The 17,985-nt window shown below is 40.9% G+C and overlaps 1 protein-coding gene across 3 annotated transcripts in view; it reads right to left on the bottom strand.

The window, feature by feature from the left end:
* The window catches only part of ADAMTS9 (ADAM metallopeptidase with thrombospondin type 1 motif 9), a 171,935-nt gene that overhangs the window by 48,488 nt on the left and 105,462 nt on the right, over positions 1–17,985 (bottom strand). For all 3 annotated transcript variants that reach the window (XM_082639425.1, XM_082639426.1, XM_082639427.1), the window contains one exon: positions 5,483–5,650. In XM_082639425.1, coding sequence (XP_082495551.1) covers positions 5,483–5,650 — 168 coding nt within the window. The remainder of the gene's footprint in view (positions 1–5,482; positions 5,651–17,985) is intronic.

The raw sequence follows: 17,985 nt of genomic DNA, 5'->3' as shown, positions 1-17,985 counted from the left end.
GTGACCCACAAGGAACCAGACTTTTAACGTCATTATGTTCTTGGTGGAATGAGAGGGTGCGTGATTGCCTTGTGTACAGAGGATGGCCATTTAATACTTATGGGAGCTACATGTATATTATATTTCCCATTGATTACACAGGAAATGGATGAACTGCAATATCGGAGAGTTAGCACATGAATGACAGAAATCATCAGCAACCACTGACAACAAACAACAACCAAAATACCCTTTGGCTATTTGAATTTGGGGTCTTTAAAAAATAAAACAGTACCCTTCCAGAACAATGTATCCAAATGGAAACACAAGGAAAAAATAAGAACAATTAAGTAAACAAATTTGAGTTTGGCATAGAGCTAATACATATGCAAAATCTCATGACGCTTTAATAAGTTAAAGAAAAAGGAAAAAAACGTTAAAGGCTTTCAGGGTATATACTATTCAGGCTCTAAGTAAATGAAACTTCTTTTTGATGCTATTGTTTGTTACTGAGTAAATTATTACTTACGGTTCAGCAAAGGTAAAGTATTAAGAGCTATAAGCAACCAATATTTTTAAAATTACCTCTACAATGTTCAACATTTTTTCAAAAGATAAAGGAAGTTTCAGTGATACAATGTTGCTGTGGCTTCCGATTTTCATAGTGTCAAAGCTAGCCTTGAATTAACACATTCAAAAGTTTCGACAGGACTTATATGCACAGTAAGGTGTAAGCCCTGCCTCTGTGAATACTGCATCCATGGTAATCTTTGTTCAAAATGAAGTATACTGCGTCAGAGTTAGTTCTCCGTGTTTCACTTTTCTTCCTGTGCTGTCTCAGGGGAGGCAACATTTTGCCTACAGAGACAGCCAGCCTTGCTTGGTGAATTCTGAGAGATTTGTGCGGAAGCCCCATGAATAAAACAGCATCAAAAAGACCTCTGCATGACCCTGGAGGTGCTGATGGTGGTGGTGTGTGCACGTGTGCGTGCTTAATTCTTCTTGTTTTATTTAGTCCAACTTTTAGTTATTCTGCAGAAGAAAGAGGTTGAGCGGTGTCTATTAACATGCCCCCCTCCTCTGTCCCATCCATCATTTCTGCATGGCAGTCTATTTGTGCCGGTTTGAAAGTAGATGTTTTTAGTTCCAAACTACTGAGCTGGGAGCTGTGTTTCACCTCTCTGTACACCCTACTGTGCAATGCTAGGATGCAGAACTCACCGATTTAAAGGGTAAACAATGCAATCTCTAGGGAACTTCTGACGTTTAGGGAATTGCAGTATACACTTAAAAACCTGGAAAGAATTTTACATACTTTTTTCCAGTACAACTACTGCAACCATGGCAGTGACATTATTTAAAAGGGGGGATTAGTTTGAAAAATAACTATATGAACCAACTTTAATAAATAGTAACTGGTAACAACAACAGCAAACTTAGTAAGCATTTACTAGCCGAGGCTCTATTCTAGGGTTTCTCAACCTAATAATTCATTTTTGTTGGGGGTGTCCTGTGCATTGTAGAAAGCTTAGGAGCATTCCTGGACTCTACCCTACTACATGTCAGTTGCATTTCCCCTCCTCTGCCGAAGTGAGATAACCAAAACTGTCTCTAGACACTGCCAAACGTCCCAAGAGATACAAAGTCACTGCCAGTTGAGACCTTAGTTCTATGCTAAGCATCTTGCATAAAATATCTTTCATACTTCCTAGTAAACCTTTTAAGTAGATACTCCACAAATAAATAAAGCAAAGAACAGAGATAATCACTCTAACTCAAGCAAAAACAAAAACAGAAAATAGTCCAAGTAAATTCTATCCTAGGCAATCTACCGTGGATTAAAATTTGGCTTCCAGTTTTAAAATATGGTGCTAATATTATGCAGCCTTTTGTACATCAGCAAGAGTGTGGGTGAAAAGCCTGTATTCAAACAATTCAACGTCAATGCTTGCAGTTCAAATACAAAGTAACAAGAAAGCACAAATCACTAAGGCAACTCTAGTTCTCATCACTGACCATGTGCATATGGTTTCCCTGACTTCTCAAAGGACACACGCTACACATTTGCCATGTTTCTCCATTAGACACTTGCAGAATACTCCAGAATCAGACACCACAACCAAGCCGCTCTCATTGTAATTACAAGAAAAATCCCAACCAAAAATGGCTGGTAGGTTCATAATGCAATCTGCCAGTTTCCATTTTGGCATGAGCACCAAAGAGCTTTTAAAAATTAAGTATTTCTCTGAATTTAAGACACCACTGATTCCAAGACACAGTATTACATTTTGTATCACTCAGAAAGAAAACAAGAGCAATTAATTAAATCATGGCCTTCCATTGGTTGTTAGGCCCATCCGGACCACAGAAATGTTAAAATATGAAAAAAACAGGCATCTCAGGATTGAATGAATTCATGATTGATAAATGATGATAAAGTGTTACTTTCATTCTACTCTGATGATTTATTGTTTAGTCCTTATCTTCATTTGTTTAAAAAGCCTTTCTATAGGAACAGGACACATTAAAAATCTTTTATTCTGGAATGCTTTTTTTTTTTTTTTTTGCAGTACACGGGCCTCTCACTGCTGTGGCCTCTCCCGGTGCGGAGCACAGGCTCCGGACGCGCAGGCTCAGCGGCCATGGCTCACGGGCCCAGCCGCTCCACGGCATGTGGGATCTTCCCGGACCGGGGCACGAACCCATGTCCCCTGCATCGGCAGGCAGACTCTCAACCACTGCGCCACCAGGGAAGCCCCTGGAATGCTTTAGAATCATGACTACAGAGCCTTCACATTTATCAAGCTGAATCAAGAAATGGATGCTGATTGTGTCTGAAAATTTCATCCCTCAGCTCTTGATCAAAATCATCTAAACAAATTGAACATGATCTTTTGAAAAAAATGCTTTCAAACTTTATTGAGGATGCTTTCCAATAAAAGCTATTCTTTTATTGGAAAAATGTCCTTGACACATTACAGATTTCCAAAAGATGTAAAAGTGAAACATTCCACTTTAAACCTCAAAACACCAATTCTGAGGGAGAGACGAAGAAGATTAGCAAGGCTATACTAGTTTCCTATCCCAATATTCTATATGCCTTATTATCGTCACACATTTTGACATGATGAGAAATAGCAATAATTATTCTCCCTACCTTGAAGATGAGATGACTAGAATATAGCTACCAGCAGAAAACAGAAGGACCAGATATAAAACTTTCTAAATATTGTTGCAAATGAATAATCGTTATTCTTGCTTTATATTACTGCCTTAGGGATATTTCTGTTTACCATGGGATCGTTAGTAAACTAATAACCTTTAATCATGCAGACTGTCTTTCTCCATCAAACTCTGGGTCTGATTATTTTCAGGTATGCTTCTAAATTGCACAAATTAGATTTTACCCATGTAGCATCTTGTCTTGCCTGTTTTTATAATTCATTTCTATAAATCAAATCAGAGCATTAGAAGGTTGGCCACAGATCATTACATAACTGTGTTTACTTGCATTTTCCACAAAGGTAACTAGACTTTTCTAAGCAATCCTTTTGAACAGGTGCGGTCTTTTCTGGGGAGGAATTCCGATAATCCTATTACCTTATGTTTGAAAAAACCCCAAGGGTTCAAACCTAATCATCCCAGCTTTGTGAACAATTTTAGACTTCCCATCAAGATCACAGGATACTAGAGTAAAACTCACTCTGTGTTTACCAATAAAGAGTGAAAGATTCTTTTAATCATCCTTTTATTAAATGAATTGGCCTTTATAATGAGTACCATTTACATGCTCTCAACTTAATATTCAGGACAAGATGCAAATAGTAGATATGTCCAAGGGACATAAAGAAAAGTAACAGAGCATGAAAGTGTGCAAGAGGACAAGCTAATTAGTGTGGTATCTTAAATAATGTTAGCTGTAGGCTTTTACATGCATTGAATAGCTCTAAAAATAAAAAGGGCTGGAAGTTACAGATGACACTAGTCACTTAAGACAAACCATTAAGGATGACCAGTATGAAGTACTGCCTAGAAATCTGGTCCCTTAAGGAAGCCAGAGGAGGAGCTAGCTCTGGCTGGGCACAGATGCTTTGATTGTTAAAACAAAAATAAAAACAAAACATGATCATTGTGATAAAAGCACTGAGAGGGATGAGGCTCCCCTGCTGGGGAACGATGCAGGCCATGTTTTACTTCTCTGTGAAGGGAATAAGACTGTGAGGTATGGGGGACAATGATGGCAGCTCAGGGCATTTAAGAAAAATTCACGTTTCTAGAGGAATTTTCTATTAGTCATGTTGAAATGGAGGATTCTCAATTCCTCCTCATGCTAACACACCTGTGCAAAGCTTCTCTGGGGTATCAGGAATCAAGAACCAGGCTCTGAAAGCATCAATTCTAGAGGCTGCTAACCTTGAACCTAGTTTTCTATTGATTCTCCGGAGTATCTTCATACATCTCCACTGCATAGGAGAGCTACAAATTCAGTAAAACCTTACTGAATCAAATTAATGGAGAGAAAGAACACATTAAATACAGACTATGTGAAAAGAAATTGGGCCTTATTACTTTTTAAGTAAGCACCTCAACCAAGCTGAGGAAATGGACAAGTGTGGAGTGACAAGATCTACTTTAAGGGCCAGATATGAGTGACTTTTGTTCACCCCTCAATTGTTTATAGGTAAACAGAAGCTTCTAAAGTTCCCTCCTGAACTCAATAGGGAAACTCTCCCACCCAGTTCCTGACTAGGTTACCAAAGGTTTAGAATCAGTAGAGTCTAACTGTAGTCAGTTTCTTGGGTACTTATTCTCCTTCCCCATTGGATATACACACATCGCACTCATCCAAGTAAAAAAAATATTACTTTTGAGATCTTATTAGATTTAAGACCCCAGAGCTAAGTACACGGCATTCATTACTGCTTTAAATCCTCATAAGGGCTATATGAAGTCAGCTCGGCAAGGTCAAACAAATCACCCAAGGTTGCAGAGCTAGGAAATGACAGAGAACTTCCCCATCTGTCCCCCACCTCTATTGTATACAAGCTAACAGGCAGAGAAGTATTCTCTAATACTTTATATTGACAGCCTTTTCTTTAAGAACCTCAAAGGTAAATTCAGACTCAATTCCTGTCAGGTAACATAGTCAACCTTACTAGAATCTGAATTAGTGGTTTTTTAAGTGGTAAATAGTAATAAAAATGTCATCAGCGAAGGATTGAGGGGCTACTCTGTCCTAGACAGCTGACATCTACATCTACCACCACTTGGAATTAATCCTCACAACTGTCCTATTGTAGATGGTATCCGAAGTGCCAAGGGCTGAAGCCACTTGCCCAAGGTCCCACAGCTAGCGAGTATCCTGACATAAAGCTGTTTCCCTCCCTGTCCCCAAGCTCCCCTCTGAGAAATCAAAACCGCGCAGGGAAACAAGCCAACACACTGGTGTCAGCCATGTGGCCAAAGGTAAGGAAGCAGTCATGAGAGGAGAAGCATTGCTCACCTGACTCCATGCGCCAGCCTTCCACTTGGGGCATCTTCCTCCTCGGCACTTTCTGTGCCCATTTGGCTTAGCAAGGTGTTTACAGTAATCACTTTCTAAATGACTTCCATCTTTTGCCATGCAGTAAACATTTCGTTGTTTATGCCCTCGACCACAAGAGACAGAACACTGAAATATAAAGCAATGGCAAGGTTGTTGTTTTTCTTTTTTTTTTAAATCACAAGGAATTTGATAAAAACCTGTGTCGTGAGATGTTACGATCACGCCTAACCAGAGTCACCATTCCCCCCTTTTGCAGTGCTATTCTGGATAACACCTCAAGGCTCAACACGGAAGGAAGGCAGCAATGGAGAAAACAATGTGGACAGCATGACAGCAGGAATCCTGTCTAGTATCTTGGGTCACTCAAGAACGAGGGTAAATCCTGGTAATTTAGGCCAAAAATGAAGCCCACGAACCTGAAATTACCATGCAATTCTGATTTACAGAAGTCCTACTATGAATTAGTTAGGATTCCTTTCGGACATCTCACTTCATGCAAATGCTGATCAAGACATTTCTTCAACAAACTACCTCATAATTCACTCTTTTGGATAAAGGTGTGTTTCCAAATTCAGCTGTGTCCCATTTCCTAGTGAAGTGATTTAAGGAAACTCTTCTACCATTTTTCAGAGGAGCAGCTCTCATTTTCCCAGTCCATTGGAAAGGAGGTGAAAAAGGCATGTTAGAAACTGAAAGGTAAGCTAGCAGGTGGGTCAGTGCCAAGTCTGGGAGGGAGGCATTACCTTTCAACTTTGATCTGCAGGTTCACTGAACTGTTTTAATGTGACCTTGTCTGACCACATCTAAGAAACTTGACTTTGATTTCAGAGTAGGTTTCTCAGTAAGGTTTAGGAATCAAAGGGCTCATGGCGTCAGGACAAAAATTTGATATGACAGCTTCTTGTGGAATAGGCAAGAGGCTGGCCCCCATGAGTATGCTGAGATATTCAACTTCCATTGCCTCATTAGCGATTACAGAAGTCATTGCCACTTGGATCATAAGCTTACTGGCTCCCGTTTTCAAGACACATTATTTCCCAATATAATGTCCTTACATGTCAGAGGGAAATGAGCTTAAGAATGAAGAGCAAAATGTGAAAACACAACAAAAATAGATTTCAAGTGTCATTTCCTTCTACTCAATGTTTCTAATTTCCCCTGCAAACTCTGTGATTTTGTTAACTTAAATGGCCAAAGTACCCTTTTATGCCTAATAGGTAAATAGCACCATGTAAAACATGTAGCCTAACATAATTCCGAACACTATTACCAAGCAAGCTCAAAGTGATCCCATTCATAAATGTGTTAGACACGTTTTTCTAGTAAACATAAACCATTATAAAAATTCCAATAGCAACTGCTAGAGAAATTTAAAATATGTATATTAATATGTTTGGCTATAACTTTTTACTTTAGGACATGGAAACGTTGTTTGAGCTCTCATCTTGTGAGTATTATGATTTGTAGTAGTCATTCTGCCACTCTAGAGTATACAGCGTGGAAGGAAAGAGCCGAATTTAGATATCTACACCAAAACAAAAATATCCATCCTTCAACGTACAGTGTTTTGATGTATATAAAGACTTTGGGCTATAATTCTAGAAGGCTTTTAGAATGAACCTCCAAGAAGTATACCTATAAACCAGTTGTCTAATGACTTACACACAGATAATCCCTGTTATCAGTGACTATTTTAATATTTAAAAATGTTACTTCCACCAAAATATACAGGCACAGTTAGAATCTGAGGTGAGATCATTTGTTTATTCAGCAAACATTTATTGAGCACCAACTAAGTTTCAAAGGTTATGCAAAGTGCTGGGAATACAGTGATAAGTAAAACTGATATAATTCCAGCCCTCATGGAGTTTACAGACCAGTGAGGGAGGCCAGCATTAATCAAGTGATGACAAAAATAAATACATACATGCTAACTGAGATGAATACTCTGAAGAAAACAAGCTGGAGTGGTTGCAAGAGGGCTCCCTGAGGCATTCCCTGGGGCCAGACCATGCAGAGCTCATATGTCATAATAATATATTTCATTCTCCACGAGAGGGAAAATCACTGAGGAGTTTTAAGTCGGGGTAAGACACAGTCTGATTTTTCTTTCAAAAATTCTACTTTGACTACCGGCTAGGCAATGAGTGGAAATACAGCATAAGTGGAAACAAGAAAACTGCTCAGGAAGCTAATGCATTTGTCCAAGCAAGAGGTGATGGTGGCATAGATTAGGGTGCAGAGTGGAGGGGTGAAGGAAGTTGGTGAATTGAAGACGCATTTTTTGAAGTAGAAATGATAATTCCTGATGGATCAGCTGTGGGGTGGAGGGGAGAGGGCAGAGTCAGGAAGGTCTCCTGGGTTTCTGGTATGGGCAACTGGATAGACAGTGATGACAAGAATAGAGATGGGAAAAACTGCATTGGGAGTCAAGAATATATTACTTTGTAGGAAGTGAGCTGAACTTAAAGGATATGGATTCATGGGTGGTAATGTGCTTGATTATGGTGAAGAAACAGACATAGTTGTCTTATTAATCAGATGAACATGGGTCAACTTAAAGCAAGTCTACCTTGAAGGATCATCATTTCAATATACAAACAGTCCAGACAAGCTGTCCCTTATTATGGAGGGGAGAAAGAGAATTGGTGGAAATGCTGATTTAGTAACCTACCCATTGATCTGTAAATTCCATGAGGGCAGGGATTATGGAAGTTTTGTTCATCACTATACTCCAGCACTTTGCATAATTCTTGGAACTTAGTAGGTGCTCAGTAAATGTTGAATACACAAATGAAACAAATCCCATTTAGTGGTCACTGGAAGAGATAACCGAAAAGTAGGGAGCAATCTACAGAGGCAGAATTAGAAAAGGCACAGCTTTCTCCCATTTATTGGGTGCCAGTCACTGCTCTAAGACTTTATATACATTATCTCATTTAATCATTCCACTAACCATAGAGGTAGGTACTATTACTGGAGACAAATGGTGTTTTCAAAATGGCATAACCAAAATGCTTAATATGTATATATCTCTTCCCACATGACTCCAATCCAAGTGGCTAGATGTCTGTTGGGAACATAACAGCACAATGAAAACAATTAAGTTACCAACAACATCGCTGATAATAATCCATCTGAGGGGCACCACTGGGGCAACCAACATCTATTGCCCATGAAATGAAGACAGATGAAGTTGGTATGAGATATGAAGCCTTAAAAGTCTTTTAAATATCTGGATTAGTTGCGTCCCACCCATTCCTATGTGTGGTTTTCTTATTTGGGAACTTCAGTGGAACTGACTTGGAAAACAGGATGCAATACTACACATATTATTTGCCTCAAATTAAGATCTAAAAGCGATAAGGGAATTCACAAAGTATCTAATCTGATAGCAAACACTCTTCATTTCATGCTTTCTAACTTACCAATGAAGAAAAGCAGCTGCTTGTGCAAATTTTCCTATCTAACAGGTTTATTAGTGGGTCTATTATGATCTCATAAAGACGTTATCATCTTGATAATCAAACACAGGTTTCAGCTCTTCTATTCTGAGGGAAATTTCCATCTGATTTTTTCCAGTCCTTTCCCAGGCAGTGATTTTTGCATCAATGTGCATCACAGATTATAACAGTTAAATTTAGAGTGTCACCTAGTACATATTACTTATTGGCTACATATCTGAGGGTTCTTGCTCTGGGGAATATTTAATTCCTTATATTTACAGCCAAAAGAATCTCCTAGTTTGCCAGTAGGACTCTGACTTTTTCCTCCGGGGAAACAATCCAACTTGTTTAAGAGAATGATTTCCCCCCAACTTTGAGCAACACTCTCAAACAAAGTAATCTCTGCTTGTTACATAGAAACACCAAGGTCAGTATCTCAAATGCCTGGGCTTTTGTTTCTGCGAGGTCAAAGGGAATGTTTAATGTGGAGCTTTGTTCAGATGCAGTCTTTACTTTTCAGACGAAGGTCTAAGAGTTTAAAATCTGGTGGAAACAGAACTGGCTCCCTCTCTAGTGGTAGCTCTGGATGTGGTGTGGATTTGTATCTCACTGTTCCTGGTGTGCTGTCCCTGGCATTAGGGTTGTCCTGCATCGGTTCTTTAACTTATACTGAGGGGCTGGGTCTCTCAGTCACCAAGAAGCCAGAAAACAACCCCAGTGTGTCTGCCTGGATGAGAAGGGGTGAAGACCTAGAAAGAATGAGATCCCCAGCATTGCCGAGGCTGCTGAGAACCTGGACATCCAAATGGAGATGGGAGGACCACACGGAATTGGTAAGGATGCCATGAGGAACCAAGAAGGAATAGGAAGGGGAGGGCTTAGGTCAGGGATGCACACAGAAGCTGGCTAGAAGGAAGCTTCTCGATGGGGCTAGATGATGCTAGGGCTCAGAGGAAGCACCGGAGTGGATGGGGTGTGGACCAGGACTGCCTGAGTTGTAGCAGGTGCTTATACATCAGGGTTAATAGATGGTCTAGGAGGACAGTCCCAGCAGAGTGGGCACAGTTGAGTGTGTCTGCGTGATTCCTATTTCCAAGTGATCTGTATACATAAGATTCTGTTTATATGATACGTCTTATGGAGGATGCTGATAAACTAGTCCGTATTTCCAACCAGAGGACTGGCTGACACCAGGTTAGAAGTAAGACAGAATTGAGAAGCCAAGAGAAAGGTCATATACTAGAATCCATTACCAAGCTAAGCCAAGACTCTGATAATCTAAGGATTTTTTGACAATCAGGTTTAACCATCACTCTGAGACTGGTGGGCAGAGTTCAGTTGTGAGACAGGAGACTGTACTAATTATTATTCAAGGCCTTTCCCTTGTGATTCTATAAAATATGAAAAAAACATCTAAATCACTTCATCTAAAAAATGAAGTGTGTCTTTTCATAACAACAAGCTCTTCTTTTTTTTTTTTCAACAAGCTCTTGATTCTACTCTCATTTTGACTTTGTTTAAGAAGCATAAAGGCAGACCTCATCTGGCAAGTATGATATCAGAAAGGAGGCAATGCTCACGCCCATGGTTCAGAACTGCCTTTGCCAGTTATAATGACAAGTGAAGTGAGTACTGCATGAACATCACACAATCAGAAAAGGCAAAGGGATTCCAGCCTGTACCCACTGTTCCACCGGGGCGGGGGGGAACAAAGAATGTTGAGTGCAAAGATATAGACTTAGGGATCAAAATTTCAAATCTGCTCAGCGCCAAGACCTGGAAAACCATGTGGGCTCGTCACATAGAAAAAAGATAGTAGCTGCAATCCACATACGTTTATTACTGCTTTCCACACTGTAGGCACTGAGCAAATATTTATGGGAATGAATGGATACATGAAAGCTAAAGCCATCATAGAAGTGTACTATAAACCAAATGTCACGTTTTCCTAAAGGTTTCAAGAAAGAACCACCTGGAATCTGACCCCCAGTGCTAATGCTGAACTGATTTGGCAGTTATTTAAATTCAAAGAGGCCACCCCAAAAGCACTCTTTCAGTTGGAGCAGAACTATTAGAAATCACACCATGAGCACTTACTATGAGTGGGACCATATGCTGAAGGCTATTGGCTTCTCCTATTTAATCCCTACAGCAACCTTGTGGCTCAGGTACTATTAGGATTCTTCTTTACAAATAAGGAGACTGAGGATTAAAGAGGTGACCTCACTTGCCCAGGGTCACAGAGCCAGGAAGCAAGCAGAGTTAGCCTTCACATATAGCATGTGTTTTTCCAGAACCGCCATTTTCTTCCCTAAGTTATACTGAAGAGAGGGCTTGGTTAAGAAAACAGGCTGCTCACCCCTGCTTACCCATGGTGATAACAGAAAACTAGGACTTTAAAGAAATGTCCCTTAAGACTATTTTAGAGACCTCTGTGACTCCTTAGTCTCCCAGGAAGAGGATGGTTACGCAATCTATTTCTGACTTTAATACTTTCTTCACAACCTCTTTAGCACTCTGGGAAGAAAGACGCTATGAAAAGTAAATATACCATCAGGTACAATAACATAAATATAAATAAAGAGCCACATTTCTCTTTGCCCAAAGCCACACTCTGGTTTTCTCTTGGCCATTTGTCAAGGTCGATTCACCCTTTGCATTCAACCACATGGTGAACGATCATCTCTATTCACTGGTGAACAGCCCTTTGCGTGGTCACGAATGGAAGGTTACAGGTTGTAAATTTTGGCCTGCTGATTCACCAAGGACTAAGCTCTCAAATCTCTGAGCTATAGGTCATCTCAGCATATTTTATATATTTTTTTATTCAGTCCATGTATTTATTTTACAAATTCAATGCTACGGAAAAGGAGATACGTCATGCTCACTGCCACACAGTAAAGAAGGAATAGACGTAGGCTTATGACTAGGAGCTCCTGTACCTAGCAAGGAACACTATTTGGTGCCCATTGCACTGGGGATTTGTGACCAGATTCTGGCGTTCTGCGTGTTGCTTGGGAACCACAGCTAACCAGGCATCCTGATTCCTTCCACTTCAACTCACTCATGATCACATAGAGCTAGCAGGATGGGCTGGGGCCAGCCAAGGTAGGTGTAGATTCTGTGCCTCTGGCTTTGAGGAATTACCAACACCAATGTGAACAAGCATGGGTTTAACCGCCTCTTCTTCTAAGGTACCAGTTAAAAACAAATTCCATGGGGTGGCTGTGCATGGGATTCCACAGCTCACCACATGGGTGCTTGTCTTCACCTTGCTCTAAAATGTAGCGCTTCAAGGCACAGGTTTTGGAGTCAGACAGACCTACGTTGGAGTGCTATCTGCCATTTTACCACAGTGCCATTTGGAGCAAGTTACTCTCAGCTCAGATTTGTTCTCTGTAAAATGGGGATAATAGCACTATGTATACGCAACAGGGCTGCCTTACAATTAGATGAAACAATGCATACTAAGCTCTTGGTGTTTTGGCCCGACAGTGTAAAAATCAATGCACGTTCACTGTTCCTGCTACTACTACTTCTACTCAGTGGACTCTTTAAAAATATCTCCTAACATGCAGTTTAAAAGGTGAGTATTTTAAAAAATATATGTTTACTCATGGAGTCTAAAATTAACATTCTAATACAGGCACTGCTGGGTGAACGAGGAACTTAGTCTGGCAAAATCTCCCTCTTGTGAATGGGTGAAGAGCTTTTCTTTCTAAAGGTCACAGAGAAATCCCCTGAGCAGACATAAATGTTGATGATTCCTTTTCTTCTGCAGTGCCCTTTTCACTCTCATAGACTATTACTTATTAATATGGTCTCTTCTAACCAGAGAAGACAGACAGACAAGAAAAAGAAAAGCACCATATCTGAAAGCCACCTCTCTTTTTTACTCCGTCATTTCCTGCTCATGCTTATTATCTCAAAAACTCCTTGTGTTTGTTTTTTTGTTATGTTCTTTCTTTCAATGTCCTGAAGCACAGAATCCACAGCAGTGATGACCATTACCAAACATATATTCACTCACTTTCCTGCTCGGTTCAGCTCAGCTGTGGGAGTGCTAAGAGTCCTTTGTCAGAAAGCAGATCTGCGCATTGGAGATGTGAACATGTTTAGGGAAATTTTTATAGGGCTTCTCACAATACAAGAATGGCTCTGAACAGGGGCATCAGGGATCCAAAATGACCGAGGAGGAAGGAGAGAAAGCTTGGCCAGGAAACAAGGGCTGTGACTTCAGGGCGTTAAGCCAGTGTTGACAGGCCTGCCTGATGGCCATTCATGTCCAGGACCACCATGGCACTTATTACCATGAAAAGGAGCTGAGGAAGCATGAGATTGGCAGGGAACACCAAGGAAGAAAGCGGATGTAGGAATCACAGTCATCGCAGCTGGATGGGGCATCAGGCCATCCTTCTAGCCCCATTACCCCCCAGTACTCCCAGCCTTTGCAGTGCTACAAAGGTCTAAGACTGTGGGAGAAAGGGAACTAAGATTCACACGTCAACTCCTGGAGCACACTTGGAGGCTCCTGTCAGTACTATATCCAAGTAGGCGGCCTTGCATACGCCTCGCAAGGGAGATGGCAGGGCCAGGAACAGAAGGGGAGGCAGTGAGAGATGCTCATGACCGCCACCTCCCAGCACTCCCCAAGAATTATGAGGTACCAGGCTCTCCAGCCATACAGCCTGTGGCCTCATAATGTAACAACTTCTTATTAGAGGTGGGAAAAACATTTTAACATGAAATACAGTAGCCTATGAAATTAGCTATGGAACTTGCAAAACCCCAAATTGGGGTTCTTCTTATTCTGCAGGAGTGTAAATATTAGTTTTTCTCACCATCAAGATAGAAACAAAAACCAAGAAAATTCACAAAAGCCACACGTGGTGATTTCTAGAGCAGACACATCCAATGGTGCCCTCAGGGATTTGAGGTATATTATGTCATCAGGCTCTGTTACCACTAACATGCCCTCTGATTCCCCATTCCCAAGCACAGTGCCTATTTTTTAAGGCTTCTTTTCCCTTTCAAGGTTAGACGTGATGACTCTTTGTAACCCAACTTCAGCAAAATCACGATATTGGCATTTTTCAGGAAAGAGGGGAAGATGGTACCTGGACCCACACTCTGTGCTAGCCACAGAAGTATTTATGAAGGCAGGCTGGAAGATGGGAAGGGTAATGGGTGAGGTTTTTGTTCCAGCATCCTTTATTCTCAGTTGTTTCAAAGGTGGGTGCAGAAGAGTCTGAGTGAGTGAGTGATGGAAAAGTCATGGCTGGTGGGAACAGGGACCCCACGTTTCTTGGCACTCTGAAGGTGGACTGTGACTAAGGGCCCAGGCTGGAGGATTCAAGGCTACCTGGAGATGTCATTCTGCTAGAAGATGATAGCACTTGGGTAGACCCACTCATGACTTGGGCTACTGTCCCAGACAGCCAGGGACAGACCTGGGAAGCTAAAGTCACCTTTGGGAATGCTTCTGTAAAAAAGCAATGCAGGCAGGCTGTCTTTGGACTTTCATGCACCCAACCAATGTCCAGCCCTTGAGCTTCTTACTCCTCCCAAAGAGCTTTCAGTCATTTAAAAGACACTAGGGCAGGGTTCATTTAATTGCCTCTTCCAGTCTTGCTTTTTCTCTGCCTGTCTGGCCATTCCTGCATCGTGTGAAAGGAACATCTTTATCTGCCAGTATGTCAAATGTCTTACACTGAAAAATTTACAACTTTTGGGGGAAAGTAGTTCATGCAATGAATTTGCTTTTGGGTGGAGAGTAATGCCACCCCAGAATGGAAATATGCATACCTATCTGAGTCTGTAAGCAGAGAAATATATCTCAGTGAGAGGGAAAAAGGTCATCTTAACCGTTATTGAATGAGATGTTCCTCCTCCAACTTTGCAATGCTCTACTGGTACTTCAGATAAGATCAAGTTACTATCAATATGTGCTAGTCAAGTCCTTTGTGGCATTTCTTGTCTCCTCTTCCTGCTTACCTTTTGCTAAAGAAAAGGCTCAAAAATACCACTATGAAAGGATGAGATGAGAAGAAATAAAACCCAGCTAAAATGTAAGTGGCTCACAACACAGAAGACTGGGCATACAAGTGGCTAAAATCATGGTTGATGGTTTTCTGTGAAATTTAAATGATTCCTGCACTATTCTTGAGATTTATTCTAATGAAAATCCAAGGGTTGAGGCAGAAGCACGTGGTAGTTATGAATTCAGTTTTGGAATCAATCAGACCTGGTGTGACCACTGCTATCTATTCCTTTGTGATCTTATGCAAAATGCTTAACCAGGTATGAGATGATGGTGAGTAAGCATCTTAAACCTAACATGTCTAAAACGGACGTCCTGATCTTCCTATTATCTTAATTTCAATCAATGGAAACTATCCATCCACTTGTCCACTGCACAAAATTTGGAGTCATTCCAACTCCTTTCTTTCTCTTGTATCCCATATCTAAACCTGGAGCGAATCCTTTGGCCTTATCTTAAAAATATGCCAGAATCCTACCACTCCTTGGGACTTCCCTGGTGATCCAGTGGTTAGACTCCGCACTCCCAATGTAGGGGGCCTGGGTTCGATCCCTGGTCAGGGAACTAGATCTCACATGCATGCCGTAACTAAGAGTTCGCATGCCGCAACTAAGGAGCTCACGTGCCGCGATGAAGCCGCTACTAATACTTGGTGCAGCCTAAATAAATAAATATTTTTAAAAACCAAAAGAATCCAAAAAAAAAAAAAAAGGAATCCTACCAGTTCTTACCACTTCCACTGAGCACTCTCATCTGAGTTACTCCAACGGCTTCTAATATTCTCCCTGTTTCTTTATTCTTCCTATAGCTTCCCCTAAATTCAGAAGCCAGACTCTTTCTTTTAAAACAAATCCACGTTCCTACTCAACTCTCCCTCCCCCACAATGGCTTCCTACCTCAGTAAGTGTAAGCAAAAATCTCCCCAATGGTCCTTTTCTCTCCCTCTCCCACGATCAACTTCCATGTTCCCTTCCATCAATTTCATCTCTAATTTCATACCCTACCATCCACACCCCCTCTATTCCAGCCACCTTGGCCTCACGACTGCCAAGATATGTCTGGCATACTCCCGTCTCCAGGTCTTCACCTGAAATACTCTTCTCCTGGGTATCCACATAGCTTACTTTTGTATTTTCCTGGATCTCTGCTCAAATGTCACCTTTTATTGGAGACTTGCCTGACCTTAAAGTTACAGTTCCCACCTTCTTTTCCATGCTATTTTCTCTCTTCTTTATTTTTATCCATGGCACCACTCACTTTCTTTCACAATACATATTTCAACTTTTGTTTTATTTGTGATTTATAGGTTATCTCCCCCTCCCCACTAGAATGTAAGCTTGATGAGTTCAAGGATTTTTGTCTGTTTTGTTCACTGCTATCTCCCCAGTGCTCAGAGCAGTGCCTAGTTTATAGAAAACACTTGGATACTTAGGGATCACACAAACGCATGCATGAATGAATAGTATCTTAATAAAGCCTAGAGCCACTTATCTCACAGGAATATTTAAGGATGAAGCAAACATTCTACACAATGCTCAGTTCATTGGTAGGGTCCAAATAAATAACTCGTGCTCTCTCCTATCGCCTGTGTCTATTCAATTTAAAACTGGCTAAGCATTCTTGTGGTTTAATATTTAATTCATAGTTACAGAACTGAATACTGCACAGGAGACATCTAAGAGGAAGGTTATCTGAGAATATGATGTAAGATAATGGACAGCAAGGGTTAGAAGCTGGGAACTCAGAAGACCACACTGTCCTGCACAGGCAAGATTAACACTGAAAGCTCGGCTAACAGCCACTGAGATCACCATATACTCTTAGGGTCACAAAACGTTGTTTCTCCTTCCCAAAGATGTCACCTTAGATTGACACCTTTGCCAGATGGAAAAAATGTAGATATACAGACTGAAAATAGACTACAAAGAAATATAATGGACCAGTATGGGTTCTATCTAGGCCAGATATTGTCTATCTCCATTCTGGCTGGAAACATCTAAAAGCAAAGCAAAGCAAAACAAAACAAACTAAAGACTTATACCATCTGTTCCAAAATAATATGTCTAAGTTTGAGCCTGATTTTTTTTAAGTTCCCTTTCATTTAGAAAAATGCTCTCAGAGTACAGGGTATTCAGGATTACAAAACTAACATCAAGCCTGAGACTTTGTAACTGTAGATTGAATTCGATCTCCTGTACACTCTCTACAAGCTGGCCACCACAAGCCTCCCTACTAAGTGAAGTGGTTATTACCCAAATAATAGGATTAGGCCACATTCAGATATATCTAGTTTTCTTAGTTCAGCAGATCTTTCCTTACAGATGTACTAATTCACATTGTTCTAGCGTGCTATAAATGTGCAGGGGAAAACCAACTCTTTTCAGAGCTCTGGTCTGAGAGTGTTGGGTGACCAAGCCCAATTTCTGAGTTCCTTTGAAAACCATTCAAAATCAAGTGAAGTGTTAAAAGGGCCTATTCAAAAATTCAGACCCCAAAGACTCAGTTTCAATGGCTTTTAAAAAGCAGAGGAGAGCTAAACTGGTTTCCACTAGGACAAGAGCCTATTTTTGGATGTGTCACAAATCAAAATCAGTATTTCTAGAAGTTTTGAAAGCCCTTCCAGAGAGGGAGTGGGAAAGCATGAAGCTTGAGAGTCAGTCGGGTCTGGATCCAAAAATTACTGATTGTAGGATGCTGGGACACTTGCTTAGCCTGCGTGGAGCTCACTTTTCCTACCTGCATAATGGACACAATAGGGACCATTCTGTAAGGATTATATGAGGATTTGCAATAATGCTTACAAGGCACTAGGCCCAAAGCTTGGCTCACAGAAGATGATGTGTAAATGTGGGCCTTCTGTTATTCTTTCTCCATTTCTGGTCAAATCTATCTGGCCTACTGAAGACAGGCACTCTTATGTGCCACATCAAGACATGTAAGACCACTGGTCATCAGTTGGTGACTGGGATGTGGAG

The sequence above is a fragment of the Mesoplodon mirus genome (genome assembly GCF_964341445.2).
Source record: "Mesoplodon mirus genome assembly, chromosome: 12".
Classification (NCBI taxonomy): domain Eukaryota; kingdom Metazoa; phylum Chordata; class Mammalia; order Artiodactyla; family Ziphiidae; genus Mesoplodon; species Mesoplodon mirus.
The sequence above is the reverse complement of the archived record's forward strand: the minus strand, read 5'-3'. Positions and strand labels throughout refer to the sequence as shown.